The 21,171-nt window shown below is 37.4% G+C and overlaps 1 protein-coding gene across 1 annotated transcript in view; it reads left to right on the forward strand.

The window, feature by feature from the left end:
* Positions 1–20,598, forward strand: part of C3H1orf185 (chromosome 3 C1orf185 homolog) — a 45,048-nt gene extending 24,450 nt beyond the window's left edge. Inside the window, exons 4-5 of the mRNA XM_086387609.1 lie at positions 18,231–18,267; positions 19,879–20,598. Coding sequence (XP_086243735.1) covers positions 18,231–18,267; positions 19,879–20,273 — 432 coding nt within the window. The 3' untranslated portion in view covers positions 20,274–20,598. The remainder of the gene's footprint in view (positions 1–18,230; positions 18,268–19,878) is intronic.
* Positions 20,599–21,171: the final 573 nt, after the last annotated feature.

Below are 21,171 nucleotides of genomic sequence, written 5' to 3' on the forward strand. Positions count from 1 at the left end.
CGAGTTAATACACCTTTTCTGTGTTTCCTATTTAGAGAAGATCATTTAGCATTTGCTGAAGAGCTGGTTTGGTGGTGCTGAATTCCCCTCAGTTTTTGCTTGTCTGTAAAGCTTTTGATTTCTCCTTCATATTTGAATGAGATCCTTGCTGGGTACAGTAATCTGGGTTTTAGTTTTTTCTCTTTCACCACTTTAAGTATGTCCTGCCATTCCCTTCTGGCCTGAAGAGTTTCTATTGAAAGATCAGCTGTTATCCTTATGGGAATCCCCTTGTATGTTATTTGTTCTTTTTCCCTTGCTGCTTTTAATATTTGTATTTGAGCTTCATGAATTTGATTAATATGTTTCTTGGGGTGTTTCACCTTGGGTTTACCCTGTTTGGGACTCTCTGGGTTTCTTGGACTTGGGTGGCTATTTCCTTCCCCATTTTAGGGAAGTTTTCAACTATTATCTCCTCAAGTATTTTCTCATGGCCTTTCTTTTTGTCTTCTTCTTCTGGGACTAATATGATTCGAATGTTGGGGCCTTTGACATTGTCCCAGAGGTCTCTGAGGTTGTCCTCATTTCTTTTCATTCTTTTTTCTTTTTTCCTCTCTGCTTCATTTATTTCCACCATTCTTTCTTCCACCTCATTTATCCTATCTTTTGCCTCAGTTATTCTACTGTTGGTTCCCTCCAGAGTGTTTTTGATCTCATTATTAATGAATAATGTTATTGCATTATTCATTATCTCTTTTTTATTTCTTCTAGGTCTTTGTTAAACATTTCTTGCATCTTCTCAATCCTTGTCTCCAGACTATTTATCTGTAACTCCATTTTGTTTTCAAGATTTTGGATCATTTTTACTATCATTATTCTGAATTCTTTTTCAGGTAGACTCCCTATCTTGTCCTCTTTTGTTTGGTTTGGTGGGCATTTATCATGTTGTTTTACCTGCTGAATATTTATCTGCCCTTTCATCTTGTTTAGATTGCTGTGTTTGGGGTGGCCTTTCTGTAGGCTGGAAGTTTGTGGTTCCTTTTTCTTGTGGAAGTTCGTCCCTGTGGGTGGGGTTAGATGAGTGGCTTGTCAAGGTTTCCTGGTTAGGGCAGTTTGTGTCAGTGTTCTGGTGGGTGGTTCTGGATCTCTTCTCTCTGGAGTGCAATGAAGTGTCCAGTAGTGAGTTTTGAGGTGTCTATGAGTTTGGTATGACTTTTGGCCATCTGTATTTTAATGCTTAGGGTTATGTTCCTGCGTTGTTCAAGAATTAGTTCTGTATGTCTTGCTCTGAAACTTGTTGGCTCGTGGGTGGAGCTTGGTTTCAGTGTACGTATGGAGGCTTTTGGATGAGTTCTTGTTGATTAATGTTCCCTGGAGTCAGGAGTTTTCTGGTGTTCTCAAGTTTTGGATTTAAGCCTCCTGCCTCTGGCTTTCAGTCTTATTCTTACAGTGGCCTCAAAACTTCTCCATCCATGCTGCACCAATGATAAAACATCTTTTGAAGACAATGGGCTGCCTTTCTGGGTGACTGGTGTCCTCCACCAGCATTCAGAAGTTGTTTTGTGGAATTTGCTCAGCGTTCAAATGATCTTTCAATGAATTTGGGTGAGAAAGTGGTCTCCCTGTCCTATTTATCTGCCATCTTAGGACAGCCTCCCCACCACTACCCCCCTGACTTACCACCTTTATGATCTCCACACCAGTTTCCAATCCCGTACTCTTAATTCATCCCTCCTCCCTACCCCCTCAACTTTTCCCCTTTGGTAGCCATAAGTTTGTTTCTATGTCTCTGAGTCTGATTCTGTTTTTGTTTTCACTATTTGATGGTGTGTTTTGATGAACAAAATATACTTTAACTTTTAATGTAAACTAATTTCTCAACCCTTTCCTTTATTATTTATTTCTTTCCCTACTGCAGAGTCATAAAGATACTCTTCTGTGTTGTCATCTAAGAGTTTTATACTCTGACTACATAGATCTTTAACCAATCTAGAATTTATTTCTCTGTTTGGTATAAATAGCAACCCAATTTCACTTTTTCTCTTATGTTTGCTCAACTGCCTAGTAGCACTTACCAATATTCTTTTGGGGTTTTGAGGGAAACTGTAGTGCAATTTTAGATCAATTTATAAAATCTTGCACATCTTATACTAGCTTTTTTTAAAGTTCATTTTTCATTGAAGTATAGTTGAATTATAGTGTTATATTTATTACTACTGTACATCAAAGTGACTCAGTTATACATATGTATGTGTGTGTGTGTATATACACATTCTTTTTCATATTCTTTTGCATTATCATTTATCACAGGATACTGAGCATAGTTTCCTGTGCTATACAGTAGGAGTTTGCTGTTTACCCATTCTGTATATACCAGTTTGCATCTGCTAATTCTAAACTCCCAGTCCAATCCTTTCCTGGCCTATACTAGTTTTTATTATTGGAAAACATTTTTTATGTTTTTATGATATGTTTTTTTTTTTTTTTACTTATTGGCTAGAAATATTATATGGTTTTTAAGTAAAGTATTTTGGAATGGTTTTCAATTTATAGGAAAGTGACAGAAGTAATACAGTATAGAATTGTCTTGTACTTTACCTATTTCTCATCATGTTAAAAATATTTTTGCTGTTATATTTTTGTCAAAACTAAGAAACCAGTGTGATGGACATGAGTTTGAGTAGGCTCTGGGAGTTGGTGATGGACAGGGAAGCCTGGTGTGCTGCAGTCCATGGGGTCTCAAAGAGTTGGACACGACTGAGCAACTGAACTGAACTGAACTGAAGAAACCAACATTGATACATCACTAGTAACCAAGCTCCAGACTTTATTTTGGTTTCACCAGCTTTTACATGAATTTCCTTTTGCTCCTTCAAGACCTAATCCAGGATAACACACTGCATTTGTCTTTAATTTCTTCCACTCTGTGACTATATCTACATCTTTCCTTCTTTTTTTTTTAAATTTTATTTTATTTTTAAACTTTACAATATTGTATTAGTTTTGCCAAACATCAAAATGAATCTGCCACAGGTATACCCATGCTCCCCATCCTGAACCCTCCTCCCTCCTCCCTCCCCATACCCTCCCTCTGGGTCATCCCAGTGCACCAGCCCCAAGCATCCAGTATCGTGCATTGAACCTGGACTGGTGACTCGTTTCATACATGATATTATACATGTTTCAATGCCTTTCTCCCAAATCTCCCCACCCTCTCCCTCTGAATAGCACTGTCGTGTATTTTGTACAGTGTTCCTTAATTTGGATTTATCTGATATTTTTCTCATTATTATACTAGAGTTATGGATTTTGGGGGGAAGAATACCACTGAAGTCAAATTTGATATGATTTTTAAAATATTTTATTGATGTATAATTACCTGCAATAGAATGCAAGACCTTAGGTGTTCCACTATTGTATATGCATTTAAACAACACTAAAAACAAGGTACGGAATATTTTTATCACCTGAAAAAGTTAGCATATGTCCCATTCCAGTCAGTTCTTCTAACCATTCCATGCAAGCACTTTCTCATTTTTATCAGCAAAGTTTAGTTTTAATCTGTGTCTGGATTTCATGCAAATGGAATTGTATAATATATACCTTTTACATATGGCTTTCACTTAATACAATTTTTTAGGATTCATCTATGTTAATTTATATGTTAAAACTTTGTTCTTTCTATTGGTAAGTAGTGTTCTATTGTACTTTGGCCACCTGATGCAAAGAGCTGATTCATTGAAAAAGATTCTTAGGCTGGACAAGATTGAAGGCAAAAGGAGAAAGGGGCAGCAGATGAAGGTTAGATAGCATCACTGACTCAGTGGACGTGAATTTGAGCAAACTATGGGAGACAGTGAAGGACAGGGAAGCCTGGTGTGCTGCAGTCAATCCATGGGATCACAAAGAGTTGGACACAACTTAGCGACTGAACAACAATTCCATTGTATGATTATATAATAACATGTTTATGTATTCTTAGTGAGGGACATTTGAGTTTTTTCAGTTTTGACTAGTATGAGTAAGGCTGCTGTAAATATTTGTGTACTTTTAGTAAAAACTTTTGGTATTTTTCTTGGAAAAATACCTGGCATGGAAATCAGTGTGGCTTGAGTAGTCATATATATATCCTTATAAGAAACTGCCAACAGCTTCCAAAGTGGTTATAACTTATTTCACTCCCATCAACAATAAGCAGATGTTCCAGTTTCTCCACATCCTTGTGAACATTTAGTGTTACTAGTGTTTTATTTTTAATTTTGCTATTTTAGCAGGTGTGGAATGGCATTTCCATATGCTATTAATCTATATTTTTCTGATAAGCAAAGATGTTGAGCACCTTTTCATGTGTTCATTAGCCAGTTGCATATTTTTTGTGTGTGACTTGCCAATTTAAGTTTTTGGTCATTTTTAAAGATTGATTTTGTTTGTTTGTTTTTTAAATAATGACTTCTAGGAGTTCTTAATACAATTTGGAATTAGTCTGTTATAAGATATATATGTTGTGAATTTTTTTTTCCAGATTGTAGCTTATCTGTTCATTTTTAAAATGATATCAGTTGGTAGGCAGAAATTTTCAATGTTGATTGAGACTATGATTTTTTTCTTTTAAAAGACATTTGTATCTGTCTAATAAATATCTACATTTCTAAGTTTGCAAAAATAGTCTATATTTGTCTTAGCTGTATAGTGTTGGTTTTATGTTTAGGTCTGTGAAGTACAGGTCAAGTTGCATATCCAATTGTTCCAGAAAATTTTGTTAAAAAGACGTTCTTTCCCCATTGAACTAATTAGCCACTTTGAATGAAAATCAATCTACTGTATATGTATTGGTTTATTTGTTGAACTCTATATTCTTTTTACAGAGCTATTTGTTCTTAAACAATATTCTTCTGTCTTGATTACTGTGGTGTTATGTCATGGAATCAAGTGTAGTAAATCCTCCAACTTTGTTTTTCTTTGTTCAAGAATATTTTGACTACTCTAGGTGTGTTGTTTTACCATAAAATTTAGAAAGCAGCTTATTTAGTTCTTTAAAAAGTCCTGCTTGAATTTTTATTGGACTGGCATTGAATCTATAAGTCAACTTAGGAAGAATGGATAGATGGGAAAACAGTGGAAACAGTGGCAGACTTTATTCTTTGGGCTCCAAAATCACTGCAGATGGTGACTGCAGCCATGAAATTAAAAGACGCTTACTCCTTGGAAGGAAAGTTATAACCAACCTAGATAGCATATTCAAAAGCAGAGACATTACTTTGCCAACAAAGGTCCGTCTAGTTAAGGCTATGGTTTTTCCTGTGGTCATGTATGGATGTGAGAGTGTGGACTCTCACATCCATACATTGGACTGTGAAGAAGACTGAGCACCAAAGAATTGATGCTTTTGAACTGTGGTGTTGGAGAAGACTCTGAGAGTCCCTTGGACTGCAAGGAGATTGGAAGGAATGATGCTAAAGCTGAAACTCCAGTACTTTGGCCACCTCATGTGAAGAGTTGACTCATTGGAAAAGACTCTGATGCTGGGAGGGATTGGGGGCAGGAGGGGAAGGGGACAACAGAGGATGAGATGGCTGGATGGCATCACTGACTAGATGGACGTGGGTCTGAGTGAACTCTGGGAGTTGGTGATGGACAGGGAGGCCTGGCGTGCTGCGATTCATGGGGTCGCAAAGAGTTGGACACGACTGAGCAACTGAACTGAAGTGAACTGAATATTATTGATTCTTCTAATCTATGAGGATATTATTCTTGTTGACTTCTTTAAAGTTATTAATTTGATTTATTGAGCTATAATTTTATTTTAGTTCATTGTTTTCAGTATAGAAGTCCTTCACATTTGTTTTAGAGTTATTTGTAAGTATCAGATGACGTCAGTTGCTCAGTCGTGTCCGACGCTTTGAGACCCCATGAATTGCAGCACGCCAGGCCTCCCTGTCCATCACCAACTCCCGGAGTTCACTCAGACTCACGTCCATCGAGACAGTGATGCCATCCAGCCATCTCATCCTCTGTCGTCCCTTTCTCCTCTTGCCCCCAATCCCTCCCAGCATCAGAGTCTTTTCCAATGAGTCAACTCTTCACATGAGGTGGCCAAAGTACTGGAGTTTCAGCTTTAGCATCATTCCTTCCAAAGAAATCCCAGGGCTGATCTCCTTCAGAATGGACTGGTTGGACTCCCTGCAGTCCAAGGGACTCTCAAGAGTCTTCTCCAACACCACAGTTCAAAAGCATCAATTCTTTGGCGCTCAGCCTTCTTCACAGTCCAACTCTCACATCCATACATGACCACAGGAAAAACCATAGCCTTGACTAGACGAACCTTTGTTGGCAAAGTAATGTCTCTGCTTTTGAATATGCTATCTAGGTTGGTCATAACTTTCCTTCCAAGGAGTAAGCGTCTTTTAATTTCATGGCTGCAGTCACCATCTGTAGTGATTTTGGAGCCCAGAAAAACAAAGTCTGACACTGTTTCCACTGTTTCCCCATCTATTTCCCATGACATGATGGGACCGGATGCCATGATCTTCGTTTTCTGAATGTTGAGCTTAAAGCCAACTTTTTCACTCTCCACTTTCACTTTCATTAAGAGGCTTTTTAGTTCCTCTTTACTTTCTGCCATAAGGGTGGTGTCCTCTGCATATCTGAGGTTATTGATATTTCTCCCAGCAATCTTGATTCCGGCTTGTGTTTCTTCCAGTCCAGTGTTTCTCATGATGTACTCTGCATATAAGTTAAATAAACAGGGTGACAATATACAGCCTTGACGAACTCCTTTTCTGTAAGTATAGGTATTTTTAATACAATTTTATTTATTTTTGGCTGCACTGGGTCTTCATTACTGTGTGGGCTTTTCTCTAGGTGTGGCAAGAGGGATTGCTGTTCATTGTGGTGCATGGGCTTTTCATTGCAGTGGCTTCTCTTCTTGTGGAGCACAGGCCCTAGGACATGTGGGCTTCAGTAGTTGAGGCACATAAGCTTAATAATTGTGGTTCCCAGGCTGTAGAGCACAGGCTCAGTAGTTGTGGTGCACAGGGTTAGTTGCTCTGCAGCATATGAGATCTTCCCAGACGAGGGATCAAACCCATCTCTCCTGCTTTGGCAGGTGGATTCTTTACCACTGAGTCTCCAGAGAAGCCCTATTTATAGATATTTTTATGCTATGGTAAGTAGTATTGATTTAAATGTTTTATTTCCCTATTTTTGTTGTTAGCAAATATAAATACAATTGATTTGTTTTATCTTATTCTGAATTGAAAATCAAAAGTTGCAAAAAAATTAGAAAGATGCCCTATATACCCATCACCCACTTGCCCAATGATAACACCTTACATAAGTATGCTTCATGAAAAGTATACTTTTAAGTATGTATTATCAAAACCAGGAAATTTAGATTGCAGACCTAACTCAAAGTTTACCAATTTTTGCATGTACTTACTCTTTGTTGCTTTTGCATATATTTCTATGACATTTTATCATATATATAGATTTGTATAACCACCATGACAGTCAACATACAGAACTGTTACATTGCCATGAAGAAACTCCTTCATACTAGCCTTTATTGTCACATCCTCCCTCCTTTTCCTTAACCTCTGATTCTGTCCTCCATCTCTCTAATTGCCTCATTTCTAGAATTTTATATAAATGGAATCCAATAGCTTTATGGCTTTTTGAGCTTGGGTTTTCATCACATAGCATAATGCCCTTAAGATCCCTCCATAGCATTGCATGTATCAATATTTTTTCTTTTTTAATTGCTGAGTAGTATAACATTGTGTGGGTATACCACAGTTTGCTTAACCATTTAACCACTGGGGAGTATTTGATTTGTTTCTAGTTATGAACTATTATAAGATAAGCATGCCATGATTGTTTGTGTACAGGCTTTTCTGAAAACATTAGTTTCAGTTCCTCTAGAATAAATTCCCAGGAATGCAGTTGCCGGATCATGCAGTAAGTGTGTGCTTTTTTTTTTTTGGCTGTGCTGGGTCTTTGTTGCTTTGCATGGGCTTTGTCTAGTTGCAGTGAGCTGAGGGTATTCTCTAGTTGCTGTGCATGGACTTCTCCCTGCAGTGGCTTCTCTTTGTAGCAGAGCACAGGATGTAGGGCGGGCAGGCTCAGTTAGTTGTGGTGCACAGACTTAGTTGCCCTGTGGCATGTGGAATCTTCCCAGACCAGGGATCAAATCAAGTCCCCTGCATTGGCAGGCAGCTTCTCCACCTTTAGACCACCAAGGAAGTCCCAATATGTTTACTTTTAAAAGAAATTCCCAGACTGACTTGCAGATGGTAACATATTATATACCCACCAATAATGTGTAAGAGAATCATGTTTCCACATCCTCATAATCATTTGATACTTAGCAGCATTTTAAATGTTAGCCATTTAAATTTGTTTGTGTGTATGCCATTTCCTCAGTCATGTTCAACTCTTTGCAGCCCCATAGAGTATATCCTGCTGGGTTCCTCTGTCCATGGAATTTTCCAGTTAAGAACTCTGGAGTGGGTTGCCATTTCCTCCTCCAGGACATCTTCTTGACCCAGAGATCAAACCCATGTCTCCTGTGTATCCTGCATTACAGATGGATTCTTTACTCACTGAGCCATCAGGGGAAGCCCATTTAAATATGTTTAGTGATTTTCATTTTTATTTCTTTAATGGGCAGTGATGTTGAACAGCTTTTCATATTTTTACTTGCCATCATGTATCTTCTTGGTGAAGTGTCTCTTCAGCTTTCTTGTGCATTTTCTAATTGGATTATCTTTCTGATTAATTTACAGTGTGTATTCTGTATACAAGTCTCTTTTGTCAGATATGTGATTTACAAATATTTTCCCCCAGTTGATGATTGTGCTTTCATCTTGTCAACAGAGAAGTTTGCAAAGCATAAGATTTTATTTATCTATTTTCCCTTTTTGCTTTGTTTTTATTGAAGGATGGTTGATTTACAGTGCTGTTTCAATTACTGCTATACAGAAAGGTAATTTAGTTATATATATTTGTGTGTGTGTGTGTGCTCAGTCTCTCTGTACTCTCTGACTCTTTGAGACCGTATGAACTGCATCCTGCCAAGCTTCTCTGTCCATGGAATTTTTCAGGCCAGAATACCAGAGTGGGTCACCATTTCCTACTCCAGGGGATCTTCCTAATCCGGGGATTGAACCCACATCTCTTTCATCTCCTGCATTGGCAGGTGGATTCTTTACTACTGCACCACCTAGGAAATCATAGCAAAATGATTTACTTATGCATATATACACATTCTTTTTAATATATTTTTTCCATTGTGGTTTATCATAGTATATTGAATATAGTTCTCTGTGCTATACAAGAAGACCTTGTTTATCTCTTCTATGTATGAAAGCTTACCTCTGCTAACCCCAACCTCCCATACCATCCCTCCCTCATAATTCCTCCCCTTTGGCAACCACTAGTGTGTTCCGTATGTCTGTGGTTATGTTTTTGTTTCATAGGTTCACTTGTGTCATATTTTAGATTCCACATAGAAATGTTATCTTATAGTATTTGTCTTTCTCTTTCTGACTTGCTTCACTCAGTATGATAATCTCTAGTTGCATCCATGTTGTTGCAGATGGTATTATTTCATTATTTTTATGACTGAGTAGTATTCCATTGTATGTATGTACCATGGCATCTTTATCCATTCATCTGTCATTGGACATTTAAGTTGTTTTCATATTTTGACTGTTGTGAATAGTGCTGCTATGAACATAGGGGTGTATATACTTTTTTGAACCATAGTTTTGTCTGAATATATGCCCAGGAGTGTGATTGCTGGATCATATGGTAATTCTCTTTTAGTTTTTTGAGAAACTTTCATACTGCTTTCTACAGTGGTTGTACCAACTCACATCCCCACCAACAGTGTAGTGGAGGGTTACCTTTTCTCTATATCCTCTCCAGCATGTTATTGTAGACTTTTTAATGATGGCCTTTCTGATTGGCGTGAGATGGTACCTCACTGTAGTTGATTTGCATTTCTCTAATATTAGCAATGTTGAGCATCTTTTCATGTGCCTACTAGCCACCTTTATTTTTTCTTTGGTGAAATGTCTGTTTAGGCCTTCTACTCATTTTTAAATTGGGTTGTTTGCCTTTTTGTTGTTGAGTTATACATTTTTCATTTTTGGATCATGCCTTTAGTGTCATAACCAAGAACTCTTAGCCTAACCCTAGGTCACAAGAATTTGCTTCTAAATTTTCTTCTAAAAGTTTCTTAGCTTTAGGCTGTTTTGTTTTATATTTAACAGCTTTACTGGTATAGTTCACATAATGTATAATTTGCCTTTTTAAAGTGTATACTTCAGAAATTTTTAGATATTCACAGAGTTGTAGAACAGCCTTCACAATCAATTTAAAATACTTTTATCACCTCTAAAAGAAACCCCATACCCTTAGCAATCACTGACCCTCCATTTTCCTCCAATCCTCCTAGGCCTAGACAAATACTAGTCTACTTTCTATATTTATAGATTTGTCTGTTCTGGAATTTCTTATAAATATGCAATATATGGTCTCTTGTATCGACCTTTTCATTTGGCATAATGTTTTCAAAGTCCATCCTTGTTATTACATATATCAGTATTTTATTCTTTTTCATGGCTGAATAATATTCCATTGTATGACTATATCATATTTTGTTTATCCATTTATCAGTTGAAAGATGTTTGAGTTGTTTATACTAGATTGGTGAAAAAGTAGTTGTAGTTTCAGATGTGAATTTTAAATCATTATAACTAGGCTCAAACAGCTCTTTATTAATCAAAATAAGAACCATTAAAATCAACACATTTTTGCCAATGAGAGATAAGTTTGTTTATTCCTGTCTTGCAAAAATCCATGCTTTGGGATTCAACAAACTTGAAAAGTATTTTCTGCCTCCTGCTGGTTGTGGAAGCATTTTTCCCTGCAAAAAGTCATCAAGATGCTTGAAGAAGTGGTAATCAGTTAGCAAGAGATCAGGTGAATGTGGCGGATGAGGCAAACCTTTGTAGCCCAATTCATTCTAATTTTTTTGGTGGGGGGGGAGGTTTGCTGACAGAGAAATCTTTATTAAATCTTTAAAAATGATATTATTCAAGACACACAAAGGGGAAATGAGTGATGAGAAAAGAAAGTACTATTACAAAAGTAGTCCCAGGATATTAGGTTTATCACAAAATTCTTTCCATGAGTTAGTTAATCTTTTCCATTTTTGTTTCAAGGAGGATATTTGACCCCTTGGAATTAAGAGTCTTCTCCTACTTTAACCAAATTACTAGAGCCAATGAATATTCAAGTGAAATCTTATCCAAATTCAGGGCTCCCCTAACCACAGAGGACCCTCTGCCTGAGTATTGTTCCTGAAACTCACACAGAAGCACAGAATGGAGGCCAAGTTTTTTGCATGAGATGCAGTAAGTTTTCCAAGGAGATGGTTGATCCCAGAAAACACACAGCTACTTTTGAAGCATTGGTTATATGATATGCAGATGGATGTTATTGTGGAGAAGAATTGGTTCCTTTTTTGGTGACCAGTGCTGACTGTAGTTAGTTAGTTAGTTCAGTCACTCAGGCATATACGACTCTTTGCGAGCCCATGGGCTGCAGCACACCAGGCCTCCCTGTCTATCACCAACTCCCGGAGTTTACTCAAACTCATTGTCCATTGAGTTGGTGATGCCATCCAGCCATCTCATCCTCTGTCGAACCCTTCTCCTCCTACCCTCAATCTTTCCGAGCATCAGGGTCTTTTCAAATGAGTCCGTTCTTCACATCAGGTACCCAAAGTATTGGAGTTTCAGCTTCATCATCAGTCCTTCCAATGAATATTCAGGACTGATTTCCTTCAGAATGGACTGGTTGGATCTCCTTGCAGTCCAAGGGACTCTCAAGAGTCTTCTCCAACACCATAGTTCAAAAGCATCAATTCTTCGGCACTCAGCTTTCTTAATCATCCAACTCTCACATCCATACATGACTACTAGAAAAACCATAGCTTTGACTAGACAGACCTTTGTTGGTAAAGTAATGTCTCTGCTTTTTAATATGCTGTCTAGGTTGGTCATAACTTTTCTTCCAAGGAGCAAGCGTCTTTTAACTTCATGACTACAGTCACCATCTGTAGTGATTTTGGAGCCAAAAAAAACCTAAAGTCTCTCGCTATTCCCATTATTTTCCCCATCTATTTGCCATGAAGTGATGGGACCAGATGCCATGATCTTAGTTTTCTGGATGTTGAGTTTTAAGCCAACCTTTTCACTCTCCTCTTTCACTTTCATCAAGAGGCTCTTTAGTTCTTCTTCACTTTCTGCCATAAAGGTGGTGTCATCTGCATATCTGGGGTTATTGATATTTCTCCTGGCAATCTTGATTCCAGCTTGTGCTTCATCCAGCCCAGCATTTCTCATGATGTACTCTGCATATAAGCTAAATAAGCAGGGTGATAATATGCAGCCTTGACATACTCCTTTTCCTATTTGGAACCAGTATGTTGTCCCACATCCAGTTTTAATTGTTGCTTCCTGACCTGCGTACAGATTTATCAAGAGACAGGTAAGGTGGTCTGGTTTTCCCATCTCTTTAAGAATTTTCCACCATTTGTTGTGATCCACAATCAAAGGTTTTGGCATAGTCAATAAAGCAGAAATAGATGTTTTTCTGGAACTCTCTTGCTTTTTTGATGATCCAGCAGATGTTGGCAATTTGATCTCTGGTTGCTCTGCCTTTTCTAAAACCAACTTGAACATCTGGAAGTTCATGATTCACATACTATTGAAGCCTGGCTTGGAGAATTTTGAGCATTAGTTTGCTAGCATGTGAGATGAGTGCAATTGTGTGGTAGTTTGAATGATCTTTGGCATTGCCTTTCTGTGGGATTGGCATGAAAGCTGACCTTTTCCAGTCCTGTGGCCACTGCTGAGTTTTCCAAATTTGCTGGCATATTGAGTGCAACACTTTCACAGCATCATTTTTTAGGATTTGAAATAGCTCAACTGGAATTCTGTCACCTCCACTAGCTTTGTTCATAGTGATGCTTCCTAATGCCCACTTGACTTCACATTTCAGGATGTCTGGCTCTAGGTGAGTGATCACACCATTGTAATTATCTGGGTCATGAAGATCTTTTTTATATAGCTCTTCTGCGTATTCTTGCCACGTCTTCTTAATATCTTCTGCTTCTGTTAGGTCCATACCATTTCTGTCCTTTATTGAGCCCATCTTTGCATGAAATGTTCCCTTGGTATCTCTAATTTTCTTGAAGAGACCTCTAGTCTGTCCCAATCTATTGTTTTTCTCTATTTCTTTGCACTGATCACTGAGGAAGGCATTCTTATCTCTCCTTGCTGTTCTTTGGAACTCTGCATTCAAATGGGTATATCTTTCCTTTTCTCCTTTGCTTTTTGCTTCTCTTCTTTTCATAGCTATTTGTAATGCCTCCTCAGACAGCCATTTTTGCTTAGATAAAGAAGATAATTGTGACTTCCTTCAAAAGGTCCCATGCTTGCACTACTACATTCAGTGCCCCTAACCCTGCAGCAGGCCACCACCGGCTCACACCTCCACCAGAGACTCCTAGACACTCATGGGCAAGTCTGGGTCAGTCTCTTGTGGGGTCACTGCTCCTTTCTCCTGGGTCCTGGTATGCACAAGGTTCTGTTTGTTCCCTTCAAGAATCTATTTCCCCAGTCCTGTGTAAGTTCTGGCAGCTCTATGGTGGGGTTAATGCTGACCTCCTCCAAGAGGGCTTATGCCATACCCAAGTCTGCTGGACCCAGAGTCCCTGCCTGTGTGGCAGTCTACTGCTGACCCGTACCTCCACAGGAGACACTCAAACACAGTTCTGTCTCAGTCTCTGGAGTCTCTGGATCCTGGTGGGCACAAGGTTTGTTTGAGCCCTCTGAGCATCTCTGGCAGGTATGGGTTTTGACTCTAAATGCAATTTTGCCCCTCCTACCATCTTGCTGGGGCTTCTCCTTTGCCTTGGACATGGGACATCTCCTCAAAGTTGCTCCACTTTTTTTGTTGTTGTTGTTGTTAACCAGTGCCGGCTGTAGGCTTTGCAGTTTTCAGTGCATCTAATTGATCTGTCTCTTGGACTGCAAGGAGATCAAACCAGTCAATCCTAAAGGAAATCAGCCCTGAATGTTCATTGGAAGGACTGATGCTAAAGCTGAAACTCCAATAATTTGGCCACCTGATGACTAGAGATCTCCTAAGAAAATTATAGATATCAAGGGAACATTTCATGCAAAGACGGGCTCGATAAAGGACAGAAATGGTATGGACCTAACAGAAGCAGAAGATATTAAGAAAAGGTGGCAAGAATACACAGAAGAACTGTACAAAAAAGATCTTCATGACCCAGATAATCACGATGGTGTGATCACTCACCTAGAGCCAGACATCCTGGAATGTGAAGTCAAGTGGGCCTTAGGAAGTATCACTATGGACAAAGCTAGTGGAAGTGATGGAATTCCAGTTGAGCTATTTCAAATCCTAAAAGATGATGCTGTGAAAGTGCTGCACTCAATATGCCAGCAAATTTGGAAAACTCAGCAGTGGCCACAGGACTGGAAAAGGTCAGTTTTCATTCCAATCCCAAAGAAAGGCAATGCCAAAGAATGCTCAAACTACCACACAATTGCACTCATCTCACACGCTAGTAAAGTAATGCTCAAAATTCTCCAAGCCAGGCTTAAGCAATATATAAACCATGAACTTCCAGATGTTCAAGCTAGATTTAGAAAAGGCAGAGGAACCAGATATCAAATTGCCAACATTTGCTGGATCATCAAAAAAGCAAGAGAGTGCCAGAAAAACATCTATTTCTGCTTTATTGTCAGTATAGATTCATGGATTTCTATTTTATTTAGCAGATTATAATCCATCACTATCATTAATTTGTTGCTCAAGTTTTCCTAAATTTAACCAGTGAGCCACTTGTTCAAGATTATTCCTCTGTCTTTTTTATATATCCCCATCATTTTTTGAGTCTTTACTTACTTCTGATCTATCATATCATTTTTGAAAGAATACTCATTTTACTAATATCTATATATCCTTATATATTTAAATATTTCCTTACTCTTAGAATTTTACATTGTAGACTTTAAAAATGCTAAACTGTGTTGTGATGAAAATTCTGGTAACTGGGTATTAATGTAAATCCAAAATTATTTACCTGGCATAATAATTTTCTAGAAGAGGATTTGTTAAATTGCCCTCTAGAAAAATTATACCTATTAATATCAGTCAGTTCAGTCACTCAGTCGTATCTGACTCTTTGCGACCCCATGGACAGCAGTGCACCAGGCTTCCCTGTGCATCACCAACTCCTGGAGCTTGCTCAAACTCTTGTCCATCGAGTCAGTGATGCCATCCAACCATCTCATCCTCTATGGTCCCCTTCTCCTCCTGCTTTCAATCTTTCCCAGCATCAGGGTCTTTTCCAATGAGTCAGTTCTTCGCATCAGGTGCCCAAAGTATTGGAGTTTCGGCTTCATCGTCAGTCCTTCCAATGAATATTCAGGACTGATTTCCTTTAGGATGGACTGGTTGGATCTCCTTGTGGTCCAAGGGACTCTCGAGAGTCTTCTCCAAAACCACAGTTCAAGACCATCAGTTCTTCAGTGCTCAGCTTTCTTTATCATCCAACTCTCGCATCCATACATGACTACTGGAAAAACCATAGCTTTGACTAGACAGACCTTTGTTGGAAAAGTAATGTCTCTGCTTTTGAATATACTGTCTAGGTTGGTCATAACTTTTCTTAAGGAGCAAGCGTCTTTTAATTTCATAGCTGCACTCACCATCAGCAGTGATTTAGGAGCCCCCCAAAATAAAGTCTGCCACTGTTTCCACCTATTCCCCATCTGTTTACCATGAAGTGATGGGACCAGATGCCATAATCCTAGTTTTCTGAATGTTGAGCTTTAAGCCAACTTTTTCACTCTTTTCTTTCAGTTTCATCAAGAGGCTCTTTAGTTCTTCACTTTCTGCCATAAGGGTGATGTCATCTGCATATCTGAGCTTATTGATATCTCTCCTGGCAATCTTGATCCCAACTTGTGCTTCATCCAGCCTGGCATGTCTCATGATATACTCTGCATATAAGTTAAATAAGCAGGGTGACAGTATACAGCCCTGATGTACTTCTTTCCCTATTTGGGACCAGTCTGTTGTTCCATGTTCATTTCTAACTGTTGCTTCTTGACCTGCATACAGATTTCTCAAGAGACAGGTAAGGTGGCCTGGTATTCCCATCTCTTTAAGAGTTTTCCACAGTTTATTGTGATCCACACAGTCAAAGGCTTTTGCATAGTCAATAAAGCAGAAGTAGATGTTTTTCTGGAACTCTCTTGCTTTTTTGATGATCCAACAGATGTTAGAAATTTGATCTCTGGTTCCTCTGCCTTTTCTAAATCTAGCTTGAACATCTGGAAATTCACAGTTCACATACTGCTGAAGCCTGGCTTGGAGAATTTTGAGCATTACTTTACTAGCGTGTGAGATGAGTACAATTGTGCAGTAGTTTAAACTTTCTTTAGCATTGTCTTTCTTTGGGATTGAAATGAAAACTGACCTTTTCCAGTCCTGTGGCTACTGCTGAGCTTTCCAAATTTGCTGACATATTGAGTGCAACACTTTCACAGCATCATCTTTTAAGATTTGAAATAGCTCAACTGGAATTCCATCACCTCCACTAGCTTTGTTCATATTGATGCTTCCTAACGCCCACTTGACTGCATTTCAGGATATCTGGCTCTAGGTGAGTGATCACACCATTGTGATTATCTGGGTCATGAAGATCTTTTTTCTACAGTTCTTTTATGTATTCTTGTCAGCTCTTCTTAATGTCTTCTGCTTCTGTTAGGTCCGTACCATTTCTGTCCTTTATGGAGCCCATCTTTGCATGAAATTTTCCCTTGGTATCTCTAATTTTTTAAAAGATATCTCTAGTCTTTCCCATTCTATTGTTTCTTATCTCTCCATGCTATTCTTTGGAACTCTGCATTCAAATGTATGTATTTTTCTTTTTCTCCTTTGCCTTTCACTTCTCTTCTTTTCTCAACTATTTGTAAGGCCCTCTCACACAACAAATTTGCCTTTTTGCATTTCTTTTTCTGGGGGATGATCTTGAGCCCTGCCTCCTGTACAGTGTCACGAACCTTCATCCATAGTTCTTCAGGCACTCTGTCTGTCAGATCTAATTCCTTGAGTCTATTTGTCACTTCCACTGTATAATTGTAAGGGATTTGATTTAAGCCTGCAGTTTATGCAGGCCCGTGTGGGAAAATTGACTTGATCCTAGATCCAGGCAAGGTAAGTCAGGAGCCTATACTGACATTTGTATTAATAAAAGGTAAAAATGATCAAAAAGTAAAGTAGACTCCAAAAAAAGTGCTTATGTGTTATCCCATCTATATGTATATTCCATGTGTGTGTGTGTGTATCTCCTAATCAAGCCTTTTTGGCAAACAGAACACTGAAGATCAGCACAGAGTATCAACACTGTTCCCCTGTAACACGAGACAGTCTTGTCTCTCTGTCTTCACCCACTGCATACCAAACACTCTGTGCATTAGCTCATCATTTATCTAGTAGTCTAAGGAAAAACTGAATCAGATCGCTTATGGAGTGGTTTACAATAGATACTCGTAATCCCTACTGCCCGATAATCTGTTTTAGTGGTCTGATATTATGTCTAAGAAACAGCATTTTTAATAAACACACTGGATGATTCTGATACCCTAAGTTTGAGAACTACTACACCACTACACTTTCCAGAACATATCTGAAATGTGTTGTTTTATCAGATGTTTTATTGGCTTCAAAATAATAGCATTTTTATAAAAGCTTTCAGCCAGAATTTACTTTTTTGTTGTTATTAGTTAATAGGATGAGTAAGTCTAGGAATTGTAATTACTTTTTTTTGTCATCACTAGTTCTAACCAAGCAACTCTAAGTTGGTGAGAATAGAGAGAAATAATCCTGTTGAACTCTATTTCACCCTTCATTCCCTATCCTGGAGACTGCCTTCTTGAGCCAATTCACATTCTTTTCGGATGATACCTCAACACATTTTCTTTCCTGTCAATATAGTTTGGTGAGATAAATTCATATCATGGAAAAAATATGATTTTATCAAAATTTTGTTATGATGTTAACATATATTATCACATAAGTATATATCAAGTAATTATTTAAAAACTATTTTTAAAATACAAATAATATTTTTTATGTAGGAGGAGCAAAGAAAAAAAGAAACAGCTTGTATAAAAGGTACTTTTTCTCAACAGTTTATTAGAATAAGTCATAATCAACTTTTAGCAATTCACATTTTAAAGAATCGAGAGGCTATCTTAAATATATACTAGATATCTAAATATTTTTAAAATCATGAAAACTCAAGGGAAATATCTATTTATTAGTATATGAATGAGCATTTTTTTAGAAAACAAAATTTGCAATGTCCTATCTTAAAATGTGAAATTTTAATTTTTTTTTGTCCCTTATTTATACCCAAAGGTATCAGAGTCAGTGCCATAGAGACATGATGGAGAGTCAAAAGCATGAGCATTTTGTAACCCTTTAGATATTGACTTAGTACCTCAAAGCCTTACTGTCCTACATAAGTTTAGAAATGCAGAATATAGAATGTAATAAGGTATTTAAAACAGCTTTAAAATTAATGTTACATATTCACATCAAAACTATGTAAAATATCATAAAAGATGTTGTTTTAAGATATTTTGTAAATGTGATATTTTCTAAAACTTAACATTTTTATTTGCAACTGTACAGCATAAATAATGTAATGGGAGAAGCATGGGACTTACAGTAACACAGATCTAGAACAAAGTCCGTTTTGTATCTGGTTTTGGTGACTCATTTCTCTAAGTCTCAGTCTCAGTAATATCTTTTGTGAAAAAGGTTGATAACTACCTTGAGTAGTAATTGAAAGATTGAAAGGATAAATGAGATCTGGAAGTATATCAAACTGCTGTGCAAATTCTAAGGCATTATATATGAATGTTAATTTAGTTGTTACTTTAATTAGTATAAAGCCAGTTTGATCCCATGGTGGACAAACATTTTGTAATTTAGCTGCTTTGACCCTATGAACTATAGGCTTCAAGGCTCCTCTGTCCATGGAATTCTCCAGGCAAGAATACTGAAGTGGATAGTCATTCCCTTCTCCAGGGGATCTTCCCCACCCAGGGATCAAACCCGAGTCTCCCATATTGCAGGCGGATTCTTTACCATCTGAGCCACAGGGAAGCCCCAATTTATCTGCTTAAGGAGATATTTTAAAATTTATTATTTTTCTCTTACTTTTCTTTTTTTAATTGAAAGATAATTGCTTTACAGAATTTTGTTGTTTTCTGTCAAACCTCAACATGAATCAGCCATAGCTATACATATATCCCCTCCCTTTTGAACCTCCCTGCCATCTCCCTCCACATCCCACCCCTCTAGTTGATACAAAGCCTCTGTTTGAGTTTCCTGAGCCACAATTTATTTTTTAAATAAGATAATATTTAGCCCTAAATAGTTAAACTATCTGCCATCTCTGATTTTAAGGGACAGTCCAGAACTGAGCTTTCTAGCCTGTTTAGAATCTTCTTCTGTTAAGACAGGTCAATTTTATTTAGAATAGATTTTTCTACTCTGGTCTATCATGAAAATATTGCTGATTCCCCATTAAATATTTAACATTGTGTAGATATTGATAGCAACTTAGAATTTTCACTGTTGCATTATTCTGTTCCTAAAAACCCTAAAAAGAGTTTGAATTTTAGAAAGTAACATTATCCTTATATTAAGATTTGTCTCATGAATATGCAATATTCATAGTAAATCTGTTTTGTTTTGTTTTGTTTTGTTTTACAGCAAATAATGGTTATTCTAAAGATGATTTCTGCCTTGCAACGAAAAAAGTCATTTGTGACCCCTCAGAGTCTAGCTCGGCAACAAATCCCAGCAGTGTTACCTTAAGCTTATCAACATTACCATCTGATTTTTATTACAGCCAAAGTGTAGAAATAGCTGATGACTGGTATTCTGATGATTCTCAAATGAAAAAGAGCCCTTCGATGCCTTTTCTCGGGGAGCCTCTAGTGGAAAAAGTATTTTCATACTTGACAACCATTCCATTAGAACAATGTACTGAAAATGTACTAAATATGACACTTCGTGATGATCAAAAAGATGATAACCTTAAGGAAATATTTACGCGAAGAAATACAGAGGTTGAAATACAAAACCTTCAACATAATACTGAATGACTTTTTTCTTTTGAAACTTTGTGTACCCTGAAATCATGTAAAGTTAAAACTGAATTACCAGCTTCTGAGTCTCTTAACATGTCCATGCTAATATTATTTCTTTTGTTCTTTACCATAGAGTGGTCCTACTTCCCTTTCCAATTATTTGTAGAAACAAAATTACAGGAAGAAGTACAGTGATATCATAAACATTAAGTTTAACTCCTTGTATCTCATCAAAGGATATAATAGATAATACAAATGTATTTTAACACATAGGAGAATACTTTAAGAAATCCTCAGCACAGATACATTTTAAATAAAGCATTTGCAGCGTTTCTTTATACCTCTGACATTTTCAGTTTTATTTCAGTGTGGGTAAGACTGGGCAGAATACTTCCATCAGCTATTCTGATTTTTAAATACATAAATCACCTACCATTTAAATCTTATTATGCCATGATTTTCATAAGCAATATAACTTTGCTCCTCTAGGGGAGCCTGGAACACTGAAAAATACAGAAAATAATTTTCTTTGCCCTATCCTATGTCTGTTTCTCAGAATGACCCTCTGACCCTTACCCCACTATGATGAAGATATAAGCGGTTATGTTCATAAGTACCTGACTCAAGCTAGGATGAACCAGAATTTCTCTCTAGTCTGAGAAATCCTTGGTCAAATTTCAATTTATGGCTCCAAGGAATTTTTGACACCTACCCCATAATTAATCATTTTTTCTTTCTCATAAATACTCTTCATGTAATTAGGCCCTGTTTTTCTTTCTCTTGAGAAAAACAATGAAATATATCATTACTTTTTGTGCTTAAAACACTCATACTGGGACTTGTGCATATCTTCCCAAGAGATAAATCATGTCTATTACAATAAATGAAAGGAAACTTGTCTCAAATATGGTAG

The sequence above is a fragment of the Bos grunniens genome, chromosome 3 (assembly GCF_055505025.1).
Source record: "Bos grunniens cultivar Pamir isolate PY7600 chromosome 3, Bosgru_T2T1.0, whole genome shotgun sequence".
Taxonomy (NCBI): domain Eukaryota; kingdom Metazoa; phylum Chordata; class Mammalia; order Artiodactyla; family Bovidae; genus Bos; species Bos grunniens.